Source organism: Neovison vison, chromosome 13 (assembly GCF_020171115.1).
Source record: "Neovison vison isolate M4711 chromosome 13, ASM_NN_V1, whole genome shotgun sequence".
Classification (NCBI taxonomy): domain Eukaryota; kingdom Metazoa; phylum Chordata; class Mammalia; order Carnivora; family Mustelidae; genus Neogale; species Neogale vison.
This window is the reverse complement of record NC_058103.1, coordinates 87,618,312-87,636,527: the sequence shown is the minus strand read 5'-3', so window position 1 is coordinate 87,636,527 and position 18,216 is coordinate 87,618,312. Positions and strand designations below refer to the sequence as shown.

Here is an 18,216-nt window from a genome sequence, read left to right as displayed (position 1 = left end):
AACACTGAGACTCCTCATTCAAGCTACACCTGTAAAAGGCTTTGTGCCAAGAAAGCAGGCATGGCATTCAGTTTTGGCATTCACTTTCATAGAAAGCACATAATTACAACTTAGTATTTAGAATAAAACTGATTAGCAAAAAAATTGATTAGCAAAGTATTTTAATCATATACACTGAGGTTAGTAAAATTAAAACCTCCAACCTCAGATATGCTAACTGGCATTCAAGATGATAATGCAGGACCTATTCCTTCAAGTCTGTTATATAATAAGCGGAAAATTAAATATGGTTCACAGATTCACCATGATGCCATCTTCATCCTCCATACTCTCAGGGGTTGTTATAATCAGACATTAGGATTATCTGGTGCCTTCCGAGGCACATTCTGTGAAGTTAGAGGTAAGCCACCGCAGCTTCCTTCCATCAAGTCACATTAAGTTCTAGTTCATTCTGTCTTGTCAGTTCTACTCAGAGACAGATATACATCAGTGTGACCCAAGTTCACACAGAAGTCAAGTCATATTTTGGTAAAGTACTGTTCTAAACCCTTCCACACAGACTCCATAGGGATGAGATCGCATATGCAACAAATCATCACTTCTAACTTGGTAAGTTTGTCTACAACAGACAAAGAGGAGATGCAGATGCTTTCCCTAATAAAAACCCTTTATCCAAATAGAAAGAAAATACACCATGATCTTAGGGCAGAAAAAAGTTTTCACAGTTTATTAAATGAAGATCCTTAGTGGGGAAAGGCAGAATGCACCCATCTGATGGAATTGCATGTTGTAAAAAAGAACTCTCAGCTGGATACAGACTTCATAGCTTGTAAAATCTCATTAAAAAAAGAAGAAAATTGCAAATCTTTATATAGCATGGGAGGCTTGCATAATTCTTAAGCAATACCACCTGCTTCCATTCATAATATGAAGAGTAAATGTGAACCACATTTTCAGCATATTATTCTCAAACTGAGCAATTTAAAGTTTCATTTCTTAAACAGGCACTTAGTTTAAGGCAGCACTTTGGACATCAAAGGAGATGTAACAATAAATCAAAGATAGGATATTTGTCCTCAAAAAAATTACACCATTTTAAGGAAGAGAAGATGTGTATGTGCCTAAGAACTTCAAGACAATGTGTATGAAATGACCTGATAGGGGACCAAGGATCTTGGACATTCAGAGGGGAAATCAAACTTTTTAAAAAGGGAAGAAGGGGAGGTTACATTTAGAGAGGATGGGATTGGGATCCCACTACCAATGAAGAGGTACCTGAACATTCTTCAGGGAAAAAAAAGGTATAGGGGTTATCTAGGAGCAGAGGAAAGTCCTGGAAATCCCAAGACCAGATTAGCTATAACCTGAATAACACGTAGAAGACTAGTTAGAGACTGACTAGGAATAGATGGAAGTCAGATTGTGGAGGCCTGGACAAGCAAGGCAAAGAATTTGGATTATATTCAGTAGGCAGTGGAGAGCTACAGAACTTTTCCAAGCTGCGGAAGTGTGGTTATCAAAGCTGGACTTTGGAGGGATTCGTTTGGTGGTAGTCAACGATGGCTGGAGGAGGGGAAAAACCAGAGGTGGGGAGGACTGCTCCAGGGATCATCACAGTGGTCCAGCTGAGGCAGCAGGGAGAGCGAGGAAGGGATGGGCATGGGAGACGCTGCAGAAGCAGAACAAACAATACTGAAGGTCGAAGGTGGGGAGCAAAAGGGCGAGGAGATTCGAGGATGACTCAAATTCTGAGCCCGGGTGATGGAGGAAACAGAAGGGAAAGAGGAAAATCTGAGTTAAAAGGAAAGATGAGGAAATCAGACTGAGGCCATAACCACATGGAGCTTTCTGGCAGGCAGTGAGAAATACAGCACTGAGGAGTTAGTTCAGAATTAGTAGAGTCTAAATTTAATAGGTAGTATGGAGGGGTGCCTCGGTGGCTCAGTTGGTTAAGCGACTGCCTTCGGCTCAGGTCATGATCCTGGAGTCCTGGGATCGAGGGAAACTCCCAGGGAGTCTGCTTCTCCCACTGACCTCTCTCCTCTCATGCTCTCTCTCTCTCTCAAATAAATAAATAAAATCATTTTTAAAAAATTTTTAAAAATAGGTAGTATGGAGATAATAGAGATTGATATAGACTTAATAGAAAATATATACCGTAATCAATAGATTGACCAATAGAGACATCTACATTAGAAGAAAAGTTGAGTCTATTTAAATAGACTTCTAAAATAGATAAAAAATTGAATATTTGTGTCTGTCAAAAACTGTCCATAGTATTTACAATCTGTACCATTGTACCACTGTAAAATGCAGCATTGTAACAAGACAAAACACCTGAGTATATACAAATAGCTGGGACAGGAAGTTTGTTCAGAAACTAATAAAACCATTAATAAAATATATTTCACATTTTACAAATTCATTCCCTGGAATAAACTGCCATCACTGAAATTTGGAAGTTAAATGACTAAGCAAATCTATTCAAATTATTTGTATTGTTCCAACCAATTTGTCTTCTATTCTGAAATCATCACTGTTTCCTGTATAACCACCAAGAATATGTATTCAATACCATTAGAAAAAAATGTCATAAGAGTAGGAATCTCAACCTTGGTCTCACACAAACATTGATAAATGTTCTATTTCATGCTATTGCCACCATCTGTGATTTACAAACGTAATTCCTATCATGCTCTACCTGAAACTATAACATCTTTATGCTGAGATGCCAAGTAATAATTCACCGATAGACACATTCTCCAAGCCAAGTTTCTGGTTTCTCTGCAGCGTGGACTTTCAGATGTTGGTCTTCGGATGAAAGGCTCGCATTCATGCCATACAGTGGATCATCCAAGAAAGAGGGCCTCTTCAGTCTTCCAATACCAAGAGTCTTCGACATAAAGTAGTCTTTTGTGTCACTAATAACCTCGTCCTTGGAAAAGTGGAGGCATTTCAAATTCTCTGCTTCTATGACAAGGGCCTGGGGTGTGTAACGCCCAGTCAAGGCTTTGGTGAGATAGTAGCCTGTAAGTGTTTCACATTCCGTATTCTCAGGCATATCTGTGTCTTTCACCTCAGAGCTTGTGACCGTTGTTTCTAATCCCTTTAGGAGCTCAGAGAGGATAGATCTGGAAAGATGGGGGACCTCTGGTGTTATATCCTCCATGTCTTCCTTTTCTCTTTCTGAAGGTAGTCTAATCATGGCCTTTTGTTTGAGGGTGCATTCATCCAGAAGACACCTTAACTGTTCCTCAGAGAGAAGTGATGCTGAATCTAACTGATAAAACAAACCAAATGTTTTCATAGTCAATTGACTGAGTACACACTTTTATTTTATTTTATTTTATTTTATTTTTGATAAGCTATCAGTAATGCAATATAAATGCAAGTGCCAGGAAATACCTTACACAAGACACCCAAATAGCAAAATTGTTCATTTTCAAGGATCCAGAATTTCAGGAGAAATGTACAGCAGCCCTAGAGATGGCTTTAGAATCTATCGTGCCTACTAAAATCCAGGGGAAATTCCCTCACTACCCTGGAAATAAATTACTGCACCAAATTAGCCACTAACACTCTTTCTATACATGGACATCGCTTGAAATGGAGAAATTAGAAAAGCACCTTCAATTTTCTAAGTTTTGGGACACCAAACAGGGAAGTCGGGAACAACCCATTGATAAACTGCTAGAAATCCTACCATAATCTCCAGTAGGTGTTTCTCTGTTTTCCACCACTCCTCAGTGTGAACCGCCCCCCCCCCACCAAATTCTTAAAAATATGGGGGAAAAAACCCTCAGGCAAACGAGACAGCCTAAACCTGCCCCTGGCAATTACCACTCCTATGTGTGTCCACAACTTTCAGTGGACAATACGACTGAAGACAGAAAAAGAAGGGTGAAGGGGTGACGTGTAGTTGCTTCAAAACTATAGGTCTAGACAGAGGCCGTTCCAGTAACAGTGCATTCTGGGAGGAGGATTTGATCCAGACATTTAATCTCTGCTTGTAAAAGGCTTGGGGCTGAGCATCTCAACCAAGATCTTAAGGATTCAAAAGCATTGTTTCTTCCAGTGATGTTCTCAGGAAATAAAATAAATCAAATGAAAGTATAGAGCTATGTTCCACAAGAATTCAACTGAATAGCATGCCACTTGAATTGCATCAATCTCAAAAGAATGGAATTAAAATATGTTGAAACACACTGAAAATAATTCCTCCTTCTCTAAAGAATCAGCACCACTCCTGATTTATATAGTGGATTATTTAGGAAAACGCTAATTCTCCTTTACAGGGGAATGCATCATCTAGGAACAAAAAGTCCCCATAAGAAAACCTAGTCATGAATTGCAGTGGCCTTAATTTCTACTTCAGTAAAGGAAAACAAGGCTATCGCCCTACTTAGTAGGACCCAGTTCGAATTCAGCAAATATTCTGCATGTATAAAGTATCAGTGAGGGAAGGTGTTATTGGAACTAGTATAGTTAATCCCTATTACTGTGTAATGTTTCTAATGCAATTTAAAAAATAGTATGTAAAACAAATTTTAAAAATATCTTTTGTTTTCAAATTGTATTTAACTTCCATATATTAAAAACTAGTTTTTATAGTGGCAAGTGCCATTATGAGTTTGAGAGTAACAAGAAATTAGGAATATATTCTTAATAATTATCTAGAATTCAAAATTTAGTAGTTCACCCTAAGGTTAATATACATGTCAAAGAAATAGGAGTGGAATTTCATATTACCAAATCCTACTTTTAATCACAGACATTTCAGACATCCAGATGTGGTACTTTATCCATTATTAGGAGAATTCCCTTCGAACACCTACTCAGCCAGAAGATGAAGACAGTCTCTGTATTGTAGTAGATATTTAAAGCACACTTTCAAAATCTGCTTATATAAAACTGTTAATATAAAATTGCTTATAGTGAGTAGACAATTCCCTGAGAATTAGAAAGGGTCCGTTGAGTGTCCTCTTCATAAAACATTCTCACCAAAGACTTATCATATGAAATTTCCAGACACTAGAAAAAAAAAATCACTTCATACTGGAGGAGGAGGATGAAGGATTATTCAAGGAGGTCTGCAGGGAGGGGCGGAGAAAAAGAGGAGGTAGAAGATTGGCAAGTTATCTAGTATATTTGACCACTTCCACAAATAATATTGGTAAAATAGATGCTTGGTAGTTCTGATTATCTATTTGGCTAGATGCACATAAAATTAAGTAAAAGGAAAAACTAAGCAATTATGAACTCTGGGGAAAACAAAAAGGTAAATGAAAAGAAAGGCGAGTAGTGTTTTAAATAGGCAACATAGAAAATTAATCAAAAGAAAATAAGATAATTATTAACTTTAGGAAAAATAAAAAGTTGTACAAGAAAGGATACCATAGAGGGTGTCTGGGTGGCTCAGTCAATTAAGTGTCTGCCTCTTTATTTTGGCTCAGGATTGTAGGATTGAGCCCTGCATCCCTACCCCTCTCGGAAAAAAAAAAAAATGACACCGTAGGATTCTACTTGCTTTTGCTGTAAATAATATTTATATGGTCATCATAATACAAATAGTGATGATGGAGGTAACCAAACATTTTAATTTGACTATTTTGGGGAATTAAGAGGAGAGAAAAGGGATGTTTAGAATTAAAGTTAAATCCATTACAGGAAGCCAACATATAACTGAATAATAATAAAATACTATTCTGTTATTGATATAAAATTTTATATTATTATAAATTATATAAAATTTTATATTATTGTAAATTGACATAAAACTGATCAATTGAGATAGCAAGTTATTAAACAACATAAGCAGTAGGGGAAATAGCTAAAGAAATTAAAAGTGCTTGACTCTAGAGAGCAAAACTAAGGGGTGGGGAAAGATGGGGAAAGGAGTTGTCATTTTTCCTTAAAACCTGTTAACATAAGTCAGTTATCATATAGTTTCACTTACTTGTGGAGCATAAGGAATAACATGGAGGACATTAGAAGAAGGAAAGGTAAAGTGAATTGGGGTAAATTGGAGGGGGAGACGAAGCATGAGAGACTATAGACTTTGAGAAACAAACTGAGGGTTTTGGAGGGTAGGAGGGTGGGGGGTATCGGTGAGCCTGGTGGTGGGTATTAAGGAGGGCACGTATTACATGGAGCAGTGGGTGAGGTGCATAAACAATGAATCTTGGAACACTGAAAAAATAAAATTAAAAAAATGTTTTAAAAGAGTGAAAAAAATAAAACCTTTTAACAAATTTTTCCTTTACTACTATAACAAAAGTTAAAAAAATAAAAATAACAAGTGTATTCAAGCTTTTAAATAAAAATTAATTCAAAAATCAAAACCTGAAATATTAAAATGAAATTTCTAACCAATTATATCTTTGGGCATCAGAAGCAAACTGAGGTTTCATGGAACCTGCAATTTATAATCTTGCAGCAGGAAGAGGATACTTCTTTAAGAAAAAGAATATAAAATTGCAAGTAGGAAATAGGTACAAAAGTGAGTTTCTTTTTCCTAGAATGTGAAAAAGATTACAATAAATTACTGGAGCCTTGGAAAATCAGGCCCATCTCTTACAATATCTATTTAGGTCATTTACCAGCAACGTGTATAGGGAAATGTTTCCTGATTACAACCTAGCTTCCTCTCCCCACTCAAGGCTTATACAAGTGAGGGGCCCTGAAGCTTAAGCTTCCCTGGCTTCCCAGATAATCTGTTTCTGGGTGCTCCAAGATAAAACATAACACATCTGAGTCTGTGTGTACACAGAATAAGCTCAACTCTAATCACCCTGATCCTCTATGGGAAGCAGACTGATGGGAGAGAAAACACAGAAAACTAGAACTTAGGTTTTGGTCCAGGCTTGGCCACCTTATGCATGTCACCCAGGGACCTGTCTTCTTCAGTGGTGAAAGAAGGAACTGAAGATGTCTCTAAATTGACCTCTGGTCCTAAAACTGATTTTTATGAATAACCACTTTAATAATAAAAATACAAGGAAGAATAAACTTTCTATTGACATCAGAGTATCACCTTGATAGAATTTAGGAAAGCAAAACAAGAACTAAAAGAGAACTTTTATTTCCTTAACTTCCTCACAATACCAATCCTGAAGTCAAAAAAATAACCCAAAATTCCCTCGTCTCAGGACAATATAAGTAAAAGTGAACCAACTATATTAAATCTTCAAATTAAGTTAATTTGGTCACAGTGTTTTCTGGGTGGCAATGCAGATCCGGAACCTTCCACATGAGCAGTCTTTCTCATCTTTTGATCCCCTGCACAGACTTGCCCACGGTAGAAACTCAGGAACTCGCTGTTGTGGGAATCAAGTGAATGAAGGTTGCTGAGTGGTTTGCAACAGCTCTCCACTACCCCAATAGAAGTTATTTACCCATGCTGTGCTGGGCTAACCTAGGGCTCTATCCCAAACATCCCTAATGACCCTTGGGAGTTAAAGGACCCTAATCCATACCCTTCATCCAGATTGCTTTGAAACTCCTGAGCTAACCAGCTCCATCACTGAACGACTCCCAGCAAGCACAGTCAAGTAACCATCTGTTCAAGTATTCACCTCAAAGGATTCATCTTTCACGCCAGTTCTAATTTTCCAGTATTTCATAAACAAGTTATTATTCATGCTATTCCTGTCTTCACAAAATTCATCATAGTGCCTCTCAGTCTTCATTTTTCCAGACCAGGACCCAATCCATTTACATCTCCTTCTATGAAGGCCCCTCTCTTCCCAGCCTCATTTTAGGAGCTCTTTCATGCACCTTCTTTCTTGTGTTAGCCAAAGCACACACATTCCATAGTCAAAGAGTAAATAGATTGGATTTTCTCGACAGAACCAGGAGATAGAATACTTGTGGCGCTAGATTTCATGCATCTTGATGGTCCTGTTGACACAACCTGATGAAGTCTTTTGGAATAATAACAGCTAGCACTTATTTGGTGCTTACTCTGGGCCAGACACTGCTCTATGCATATGACACGAATCAATGTCTTTCATCTTCACAACAAACCTATGAGGTAGATACTACTGTTATTCCTGTTTTACAGATGAAGAAAGTGAAGCACCAAGATATTAAATAACCTGTCCATGGTCACACAGCCACTACATGGGAAACCTGGGATTTGAACCCACGTGGTCCAGGTCCAGAGCCCATGTGCCCCACTACTAGACTACAAAGCCTCTCACTATAAATGAGTTCTCCCTCTACGATTTTCTAAGTATCCTTTTCACAACTCACATTCATTTTTCTGTCCCTTCCCTCAGGTATGAAACGTCTTCCTATAGAGTATTTTATGATTCTAACTTTGAATTTTATTACCCAGACTAGCTTAGTATCTTATGCACATTTACACAGTGCTCTCTCAGCTCATTTCAGGGAAAAAAAAAAAAAAAGGACAACCCCAACTCCATTCCCAGGGTGCCCACTATTTACACTTCTCCACCCAGGTAAATACTAATTTGGAATAGGAGCTGAATCTGATGAGGAGAGCAGCTCGTAATTGCTGGAGATGGATCACAGACTGAATTACCTCACTTTCTTCCCTGCCTCTCCTCTGATGCTATGTACCTGGAGTTTCCCCAGTCATAAAAATCTCCAGTTATTTGGGCACTGAATTTGTTGACAAGGCAATCAAAATTAGGTATCCGGTGCAGATCATCCAATAGCCCACTATTATAAATAAACAGAAGCAATCTTGCCCTTTGATGTAAGCTTATGTCTGATGCTGGGCTTTTTGTGTTTTTCCCCCCTACAAATGCAGAATCCGTGAAGACACACCCTATAAAGCTACTATGATGATCACAAATGAGAAAAGAGTGAAAAGCCAGAATGTCCTAAATGATCAACCAACAAGAATATAGATGTCAACAGCTTTCAATGACATCAAGTTCTACTTCAAAATAAGTAGAAAACAGTCTACCCTTCCTTAACTGCCAAGATAAGTTTACAACTCTCTGTTGCAGCCATTGCTGGCAACACCTGAGTAGTAGTTTTTTAGCCAAGGTTTTCTAGCCATAAGGAAGAGAAGTCCTTATCTTAAAAAAAAAAAAAAAAAAATCAGACGATGATCTAATCCTTTAGCTTTCTCTTGTCTGGAAAACTCTCTCAGGCCATAGAGACAATTTGATCTTGGGTCTAAGAACTCATCTCATGGATACTAATAAGCAGAAATAAAGGACGGACAAAGGTTTGGGGGTCTGGAACTGGGAAGCTACAGGAACCTAGGTCATGTGTTTCTCCTTTTTCTTCATGAGTCCCTGTGGTGTCTTAACTCCCTGCTTGTCTAATATATCCCCCCTCTGCAAACTAACTCTCTCTGCTTACTAATGCTTTCTGCACTCTCACAACCCCAGACTGCCTACGGAGCATGAACTGATTCTGGGTCTATCCAACATAACTTTCAGGGTCTAACCCCCACCAATGACTAGCAATGACCTCTATGTACATTAGCTCACATTTTCAAGCAAGATGAGCTGGTTGGTCACTGACTCAATGAAGGACTGACAGTATCAGTTTTGAGTGTTCATCACTAATCGAATCACTGGTGGTGAGGGTCATGTGGTATGAACGTAGCTGATGGGATATTTTTGGTAGGGCTACAGCTAAGGGATATTTCTCAAAGAAGGCGGCAGGAAAGCAGAGCAGGAGCCTCAAAATAAACCTTCCCTAACTATAGCATCAGAGAGGGACCTGACAATGATGTTGTATATAGCCAACTTCATTGATTAGCAATCACGGTGTTTCCCCACTTTACCGATCTCATTTAATCTGAGCACTCACTGAATAGCTCATTGAGAAATAAAAGCAGAATTACTTGGTAGAAAATATCCAGTTTGTGGATAGAATGGTAAGTTGGACTTCCCGTTGGAATACAGAACAACACTACCAAGCACTATCTATACGCTCCCCATAGGCTCACATAGGCTCAAAATGTTCATATCACTTGCTGTGGCTCTTTGAGATGGAGCAAGCCTAAGAATCATGGGGGCAAAATGATCAGTGCTTCTTTCAATGTCTGCATCAATAGCGCTACATTTTCAGAAGGGAGGGGCTTATTTGTCCTTCCCTCCCTATGCTATTCTTCTGCCTTTCTCTCTCACACTGAGGCTACCCCAACCATATAAAGGCCAGTCTGGCAAGTACAATGCTCTGAGGAGGCCGTAGCCAGGACCAAGGATGCTGGAGGTCAGGTGAGATCTGGCATTCTTTTACCCAGAATAGTCAGAGGTTGTCTGGCCAGAGGAAAATCTGAACTCTGGTCAAAAGGGAAGCAAAGGTCACTGCCATAGAAACTATGTAAAACATCAGGAATGAGGGTTGAGGCCAGGCTGTAAACAGGAAAGTGAGTCAGCCCCCAGGTCAGAAGCCGGGAGGACTCTGCGGAGTGTGAAATAGGTCAAGGCAAGTGGATCTGAGATGAGTTTGTGAATGATGTGGTGGTGTTGGAAGGCTGCTTTTATGTGAGGCCTGGCATATCAAAGAAACCATGCAGAATAGGACATCGCTATTGCTCAGGCCAGTGATCTTCTCCCAAACAGCTGGGTGAGGCAGGACCTGAAAGGTTTTGCCCATTGGGTTTGCCTGGTGAAAGGCTTTGTGCCCCAGAACATTCTGTAATTGTCCTTCTTAGCCCAGGTGCCAGAGCAGGTGTCCCTGGGCATCAGAAATCCAGACTTCCTGTTTCTGCCTACAAGGATGAGAGGGGTGGGACGCCAGTGTGATCCCAGTATAAACGGGAAGGGTGAGCATGGATGGGAAGAGCTAGAAGCAGGAAAGAAGATTCTCAATTCCTGCAACTTGAAAAAGGGCCAGGAGCTCAGCTTCCGTTGGTGACCTAGTCGGAAGGGTGCAGATGTGCTCAATGGAAAGCCAGACCAATTTCACTCCTCTGATTTCTAACAGGATGACTTGAAAAGGGGTTCTAATGTTTCCATTTTGTGGGAATTTTTCATCTGAGGGCTGCCAGCAGTTGCCGCTTTCCAGCAGTAGAGACAGCAAGTCCGCTTGGATCAGCTTCCCCTTAATCTGAGCAAGTTGCTGGAATGGCCCTTTGATCACGTATCTACCACATCCTTCCCAGAAACAAGGCACAGGGTCCAGCTGGAGGGAAGGAGCCAGGCACCCCTGCCCCACATACCCCCATCAAAACTTAAGCATGGCCAGGAGGCTGCTGAAAATGAAAACAGCAAGTTTGCATACAGAGCACTTTTTCTGGTGGGCTGGACCACCTGCCCACCCCTAACTCTCCAGGGAAGTATATCCTGTATGTCCCTTGCAGAGCAACTAATTCCCCCTGTGATGCAAGTCTGCTGGTTTATTGGAGAGTAACCATTATGAAAATCATGTGCATGGCCTTCCCTACTCTCAGTTTGAAAGTCTGCTTTTACCACATACAAATAACCTGGGTCAAAGGAGACCATGATGGGATCCAAAGTCAAGAAGGCCATTAGCTACTTAAATGTTTTAACCTGGACCAGAGTCTGGATCAAGCTTCACCTTGATTTTGTAGGAGGTCACCTGAAAGATGAGTCAAGCTAGAGAAATTCAGTATAATCAAAACCTAAAGAGCTTCTCTATGGCCACAGGGCTGCCTCACTAGAAATTTAAGCACTTCCGTTGACATCATCATAGTGTCCAATTGACTAGAAGGTGACCTTAGAACACTGTCTCTGGTATGTTCTGGGCTAGCTAGGGTCACTATGGGCTCCGACAGGGGCTCAATGAGGCCAGGTCAGAGGAGCATATCCCACAGGGGCTACAGAAGACTAGTGATCACCCAGAGCAGAAGGGCAAGGATGAAGCCATCTACAGGAACTGAAATGAGGAGGAGATATGGCACAGCCTATATGTTAGTAACTGGCCTCACAATACCTATCAATGGATTAGATGAGATCTCCAGACTCTGACCATGAGTACTTCTTTCCAGAGGCATGGGCACTCAGTACACAATCAATGCCACATTCATCAGCTGCTCTGGGGACAACTCTTCTTCCTCGCTGTAAGAAGCCTCTCTACTCTAACGTTATCTAGCTCCTGCCTCCCATCCCGCCCAGTTAGCGAAACCCCACCCATGGAAGAGATACCATCCCCTCTGAGACATGCTCAACCCCAGGACCTAGAAAGGGAAACTGAATTATTTCCTTACACAGATGAGAAGCTTTCTAGCAGCAGAAAGAATCCCAGGAACCAAATTGCACTGACACTAAAATGGCCCAATATGACCAGATTCAGTTTAACCATCACCCAGATCTGTGCACCCGCTGGTGCACCTGCTGGGCTGAATGGACCTAACACAGCCTATGCTGCCCCCACAGCTGCAGATCTGGACAGCACTAATGACGCCAGTGTCACAGCCCCTCGTGTCCCCGATGAGCACATCACGCCCCTCTGGCCTGTCATCCAGACTTTATTGCTGCTGAGGTGTGACTTGCCAGCAAGGTGTGATACACTTTGTTGATCACTCTTAGGCTTACGCAAACTACATGGACCCTTGGAACAGACTTTGAGCAAGAGGGGAGAAGAGCCGGCACATAAAACCCTGTCTCCACCTCCCTGTTTGCTAGCAAACAGTGCCAGATTCATAAGTCACCTTTCAGATTTATTGTTCCTCCTTCTCTATCTCACTCCTTTTCCCCACTTCTTCGCTGGTGCTCCTTTCACGAGCTAAGTGATAGCATAGAAGTTTTTGCCTCCAATTTTCTGTTCCAGACGGAGATGGCCACCAGAAGCAGCAGCTCCCAAGTCCCGGCAGGGCTCTGGACACGGCAGCTTGCACAGTCCCGTCCAGGGTGGGTCCAGGAGCACAGAGCCAAGAGCTCCACCCCAGCCTCTGCAAACTGGTCAAAGACTCACGGGGCAGCACAGACCAAGGACAGGGACTACGGAGCTAGGACCAGCACTGTCAAGGTCACAGGAGGCAAAGTGCGGCCTCCGGAGCCTTGGGGCTCACGGCCGCACAGCCGGCTCATCCTGGCACTGTGGGACAAGAGTGGCTGAGCACCACCTAAGGGTCAATGGAGAAAATCCCTTCGAATCCTGGGAGGCCATTTACACGGGGGCAGCCAGAGGCGGCACAGCTGGAGGGAGAATACAAATTGGAGCCAAGAAGAGAAAGCCAAGTTCACAGCTTAGGTTCAAGTGTCGAAATAAACAGAAAAACAAAACAAAAACAAACAAACAAACAAAAGACAAACACGGGGTATAAAAGATGTGACGGTTCGGTGTTTAGTACTAAGGCACATTTGCTACAAAGACAAGGGAGGCCTGCCTTCCTTCTAGGTGGGCAGAGTACCTACCAGGCCTGGGGTCTAAGGGCGGTAGGCAGGAGTAGGCCCCACCATGTCAGCAGCCCCTGAGGGATCCAAAGGCAGGGCTAGGCCCCCACGCAAACGTGTGACAGCCCCCTACCGCTTAGACGTGCCTCCAGCGCCCTTTCTCCGTGCTTTTCCACAATGTTCCAGTAAATAAAGTTCCCCCAAATTAAGTATTCCCCAGGCTGCATGCTATCTTTTGGGGGGGGGGGTGGGGAGTAGAAACCTCCAGATGGAGAGGAAATAGCCCTAACCACAGCATGGGGTAGTGGGAGGGAGGCTGCTGTTTCTAAGTTGAAACCCCAGCTCTCCCCGCCTCAACTGTTCTGTATCAGACACATCACTCCGCCTCTCAACGCCTCAGATTTCTAAACTGCAAAATAGAAACGCGAACAACTGGCTGGCTCCTAACTAGCGGGGAGGAGGAATACTAACAGCTCACAGCTTGCAGTGAGCCTGAGAGACATGGGGGAAGCCACCTGCACCCTGCCTAATGCAGGGGAAGCCGAATCCACACGCCCCCTCACCCCACCCCTCCACCCCCGCCCCACGCACCAGCACTTCAGTAGTAATGCTCGCTTTGATTTGAGAAGCTGCTCCGGGAAGGAGCTAGACTCGCCTCTCAGAATTTCGCGACTGAAATCTGAGCATTCCAAGTTCATTTGGCCCTACCTTTGAGGGTCTCTCTGGGACATCGGAACGGAGCTTCGCAAATGATGGGACAGCTAACGATGTGCAATAGGTAAACCGTCACGTGTACTCTGAGGACTAGTGGGGGCTACAGCAGCCAGCCCATGCAATGCAAGATGGAACGTGAATCTCAGTCATCCCAAGCAGGAAGGTTGACACTTCAGGACAGACACTATTCAGTCTTCAGTACAAGAAAGTTCTGTACCAGAAAGTACCCAGAAAGGTGCTGGTTTCCAGATACCTTTATCTTTGCTTAAAATATTGTCAGGGCTCAAGGTGAGTCATGAAACACAGGGACATAGGCAAACCGGGTTTATCCCTTGCTTTGCATGAGCACGCACGCACACACACACACACATACACACAGGCACACACAGAACATTTCCCTTCCAACCCCCACTTTTTTCTGCTCCCTTTCCAAAAATATCCTAAGACCTCATACTGCCTCCTCAGCCCTCTCTACCTGAGCCCACCCTCCCCAAACCTTATCCTCAGTTGCAAACCTTTTCAAGTGTCCTATTGCCATCACACCGAAACTTGGCTTCCCCTAAAATGTGCCTCCTCATTCTTCTCCCCAAGACTATACAATGCCAACCATTGCACAACCCTCCCAAAGGACAAGCTTGCATTTACAGGAGCCTCTTCAAATGAGAAGGACTTAAAGTGGTGATTCTAAGAATGGGAATCCGGCCCCTTGCAGGAGGGTAGAAAGGGATTTGGGAGATGCCATTTTCAGCTGCCTCCCGTCAGGTCACAGTTAGACCCGGTCGAGTTCTACAAATGATTGGTCCTGTCAGATCTCATCAGATCTCATTTTCCTCTTGGGTGTGAACCTAGCGCCAGAGAGTTAACTCCGCATTTAACTTGTTAATCAAGGAGAGCTTTTTCTGGTCACAAGCAGGCGACCTGTAGCTTTTCCCAGGGCTGAGCAAGGGCTCCTGAAGCTTTACCCTGTCTAGACATGTATCCAAAGCATCTAATTACCGCTGTACATTCTATACAGCACACAAAGCCCAACGTTATTACATAAACACGAAGCTCTCTCTTAATATTGCTGCTCAGTGAACTGTCCTTTTACATTTGCCGATCTGAAAGTGAAGTCATGCCACCACTGGGAATAAGGATCGGAGACTGTCAACAGTAACTTCCAAGTTTTGCTGTGACCCCAACTGTGCGAGTTAAATTCTCTAAAAATCCAACAGAGAAGCCATTTAGTAAATTGGATCCAAACTCAGAAAGATCTAAATTGTTTGATGCATATTCTCTCTTAAGTGACACCATTCATTTTGCCTTCCACAGAGCAAGAGGGATATCCCTCTACTGGAGAGATAACACTTTCCAACTCCTCCGTGGGCTATCGGCCCCTCTATTAGGCAGGTGTCCAGACCAGCTTTGGTCGTTGGTCAGCTGCACTGGGCTGGGCCATGGAGTAGACAGGGTTTATAGTCCTTGACTAGCCACCATATACCAGGAATGCTGACATATGTTATTCCATTTCATTCTCCCAATTACCCAATTGGAAGAACTGGGAAATCCTTCTCTATATTTAACAGATATAGAAAATAAGGTTCAGAGAATTTTTAAATGTCTTGATCCAAGGCCCAGAACCAACAAAAAATGAAACCAGAATATAAAGCCATGGCTTTCCATACTGCTGTCTTCCCACAGGTACCTAGAAGAGCCTACCAAGGTCCCACCTTCCGGGGGAGCCCCCCAGGAACAGCACGGAACTGTAGGTACTGTGACATGCCCTCTCACACCCTACTTTACACGCCAAATATGCCATCCAGAAGAGCAGCCCAACTGACCCACTTTCACCTCATAACCATGAGGCAGAAGTGAGAACAAGAGGTCCTTTCCAGAGCTGCCCTGTGCTCCCCCAAACCTGGACTGCCAAGTTAGATCAGCACATCACCCTCTGTGTCTGCCTTCCCTGGCGGTTATAAAGTTTCTCAAGGCTAGGACCAGGTCCTCCTCTCCTCTGTTTCCCCATGCCTATGGCACAAGATGGACATGAGCATATCTTTGTTGGCTACATGGAACATTCTTTAGGCACTCCTCACCTTCTGCTTTGGCAACGTGCTCCTATAAAATCAACTCAGTGCCCTTAATCTGTCCCCTTATTAGTCAGTGGTCCCAAAATATGGGCCAGTCCCTCTTCTCTCCCATGTGTCCTGTTCCCTCTGGGCCCTGCCCTCCCCACAGCTTTGGAAGGTAGTCATTTAATCAATCAATGAACCTTCACTTATGATTTGGGCAGACCAGATAACAATATTTTAACTCCTGAGAGTTCTTTAACATTTCAGATCCCAGCAAGGATAGCCTGAAAGACTGGTTGAAGGGAAGGGATAATTCTGGTACTCTCCATATTGCCTATAGGCAACAACTCCCCAGACCTGTGGGCAAAGAGGATGCTAACAAGGACTGCCCCCCTCCAACCCCTGCCAACTTCATACCTATTGACCAAGGAAAAATGCTTCAGATTCACAAAAATCCCCAAGTGCAATAAAAAGCCTATAATCTGGGCCTATCACTGTGATATTCACTGTAAGTCTGACATAGAGGTTTAATTTGGTCTGCTATGAAAATAGAACAAATAATAATCAGTCTTTGATTGTGGTTAGTTTAATTATGGAAATCTACTCATGCACTTATATAGAAAGCTTCAAAAACATGCAGAAAAACATTTCTTTTCATAAGTATTTATAGGGAAAGAGTCTTCTCAAAAGGTTCTTTAAATAGATTTTTTTTTTTAAATTTTTTTTTAGAGAAAGTCGGGTGGGAGGTAGGGCAGAAGGAGAGGAAGACAGAGAATCTTAAGCAGACTCCACCCCCAGCACAGAGCCTGACACAGGGCTCAATCTCACGACCCTGAGATCATGACCTGCGCTGAAACAGAGTCAGACCTTTAACCAACTCAGCCACCCAGGCACCCCAAAATGTTATTAGTATATTTACTAATACTTCAAATAAGCAAGCCAAAATAAGGTGTCTACCTTTTATGGGACAGAAATCATGACCATGTCACATTAACATTCTCTCTTTTGATTTCCAGTGATGGACTAGGAGGAGCTCTGGCCTGTGCACCAGGTGGGGTGCTGAGTCACTTATTTAGAATGGAATGTGGATGCTATCAAGACTGACAAGTACAATCCATGTTTGGTGTAATGGCATTGGAAACATGATCTAATTAAATATGCTAAAACAGCTTGGCTGAAGAATTAGGGAGGAAAAAGCAGTAACAACTTTAAATCTTTGTACTTTCTGATTTTATAACATACATAATACTGTCTCTGGAATCAAACAAAATAATGAACACACAAACACAATTTTCCCTAAATCACTTAATAACAATGTAAGGATGACAGGCTGAAAAATACTAAATGCATAAAGATAGAAACACAGAGAGAAATGGGGTCAGATAAGGACTTCCATTTGCTGAATGTAAATTCCCTTACAATAATTACCATTTTTTAACATCCAAAATCTTCCCCACACAGGCTCTCCTCATAAAATGCAAAAGCAATTGATTACACTTAGTCAATTGAGGTTTTTATAATTACTAAAATGTATTATTTAACTGAATCCACTAGTTAATCAAGCCAATGGACTTTTTCATCACTGACTTGTTAAAATTAATTGTGCATTTATAAATTACTATGAGTCTGTCATTCCATAGCATAATTACTGTGTTATAGCTAACTCACCATATTAAAACAAATAATTTATAACTGGGATTCCAGTATATATAAAAATCTTTAAATGTAGTTAGTTAATAACTCTAATAAATATATGAAACAGAAGATTCATTAGGGATTTTAACATTGTTTTGAAACTGAAACCACAGAATATTTTTCTTCTAATTTATCTCACCATACATTTCATATTTAAGTGCTAGGTATGAAAATGACAGAGGCCATGTACGTCACCTTCATATTGGCTGAAACCCTCAAGTTTATTGCCACACACGCCCTCTCCAGCCACTGCTCCATTTTTCTCATTTTCTTTCCAATAAAATTTCTTGAAATAGTCTTTCTGTTATCAGATCTGTCCCCTCTTATTGTCCCTTAAACCCACTCCAGACAGGACTTAGTCACTGAGCTACAATGAAATTGCTCTTGTCCAGAGAACCAATGCCCTCACCAGATCTGAAGCAGCAGTTGGTTTCCAGTCCCCATCCCGCAGCCCCCACCCCACTCCA

General features: G+C 42.1%; 1 protein-coding gene across 1 annotated transcript in view; it reads right to left on the bottom strand.

Moving 5' to 3' along the window:
- Positions 1–2,743: 2,743 nt before the first annotated feature.
- The window catches only part of FSIP1 (fibrous sheath interacting protein 1), a 174,859-nt gene continuing 159,386 nt past the window's right edge, over positions 2,744–18,216 (bottom strand). Inside the window, exon 11 of the mRNA XM_044232371.1 lies at positions 2,744–3,280. Within this exon, the coding sequence (XP_044088306.1) occupies positions 2,744–3,280 (537 nt within the window). The remainder of the gene's footprint in view (positions 3,281–18,216) is intronic.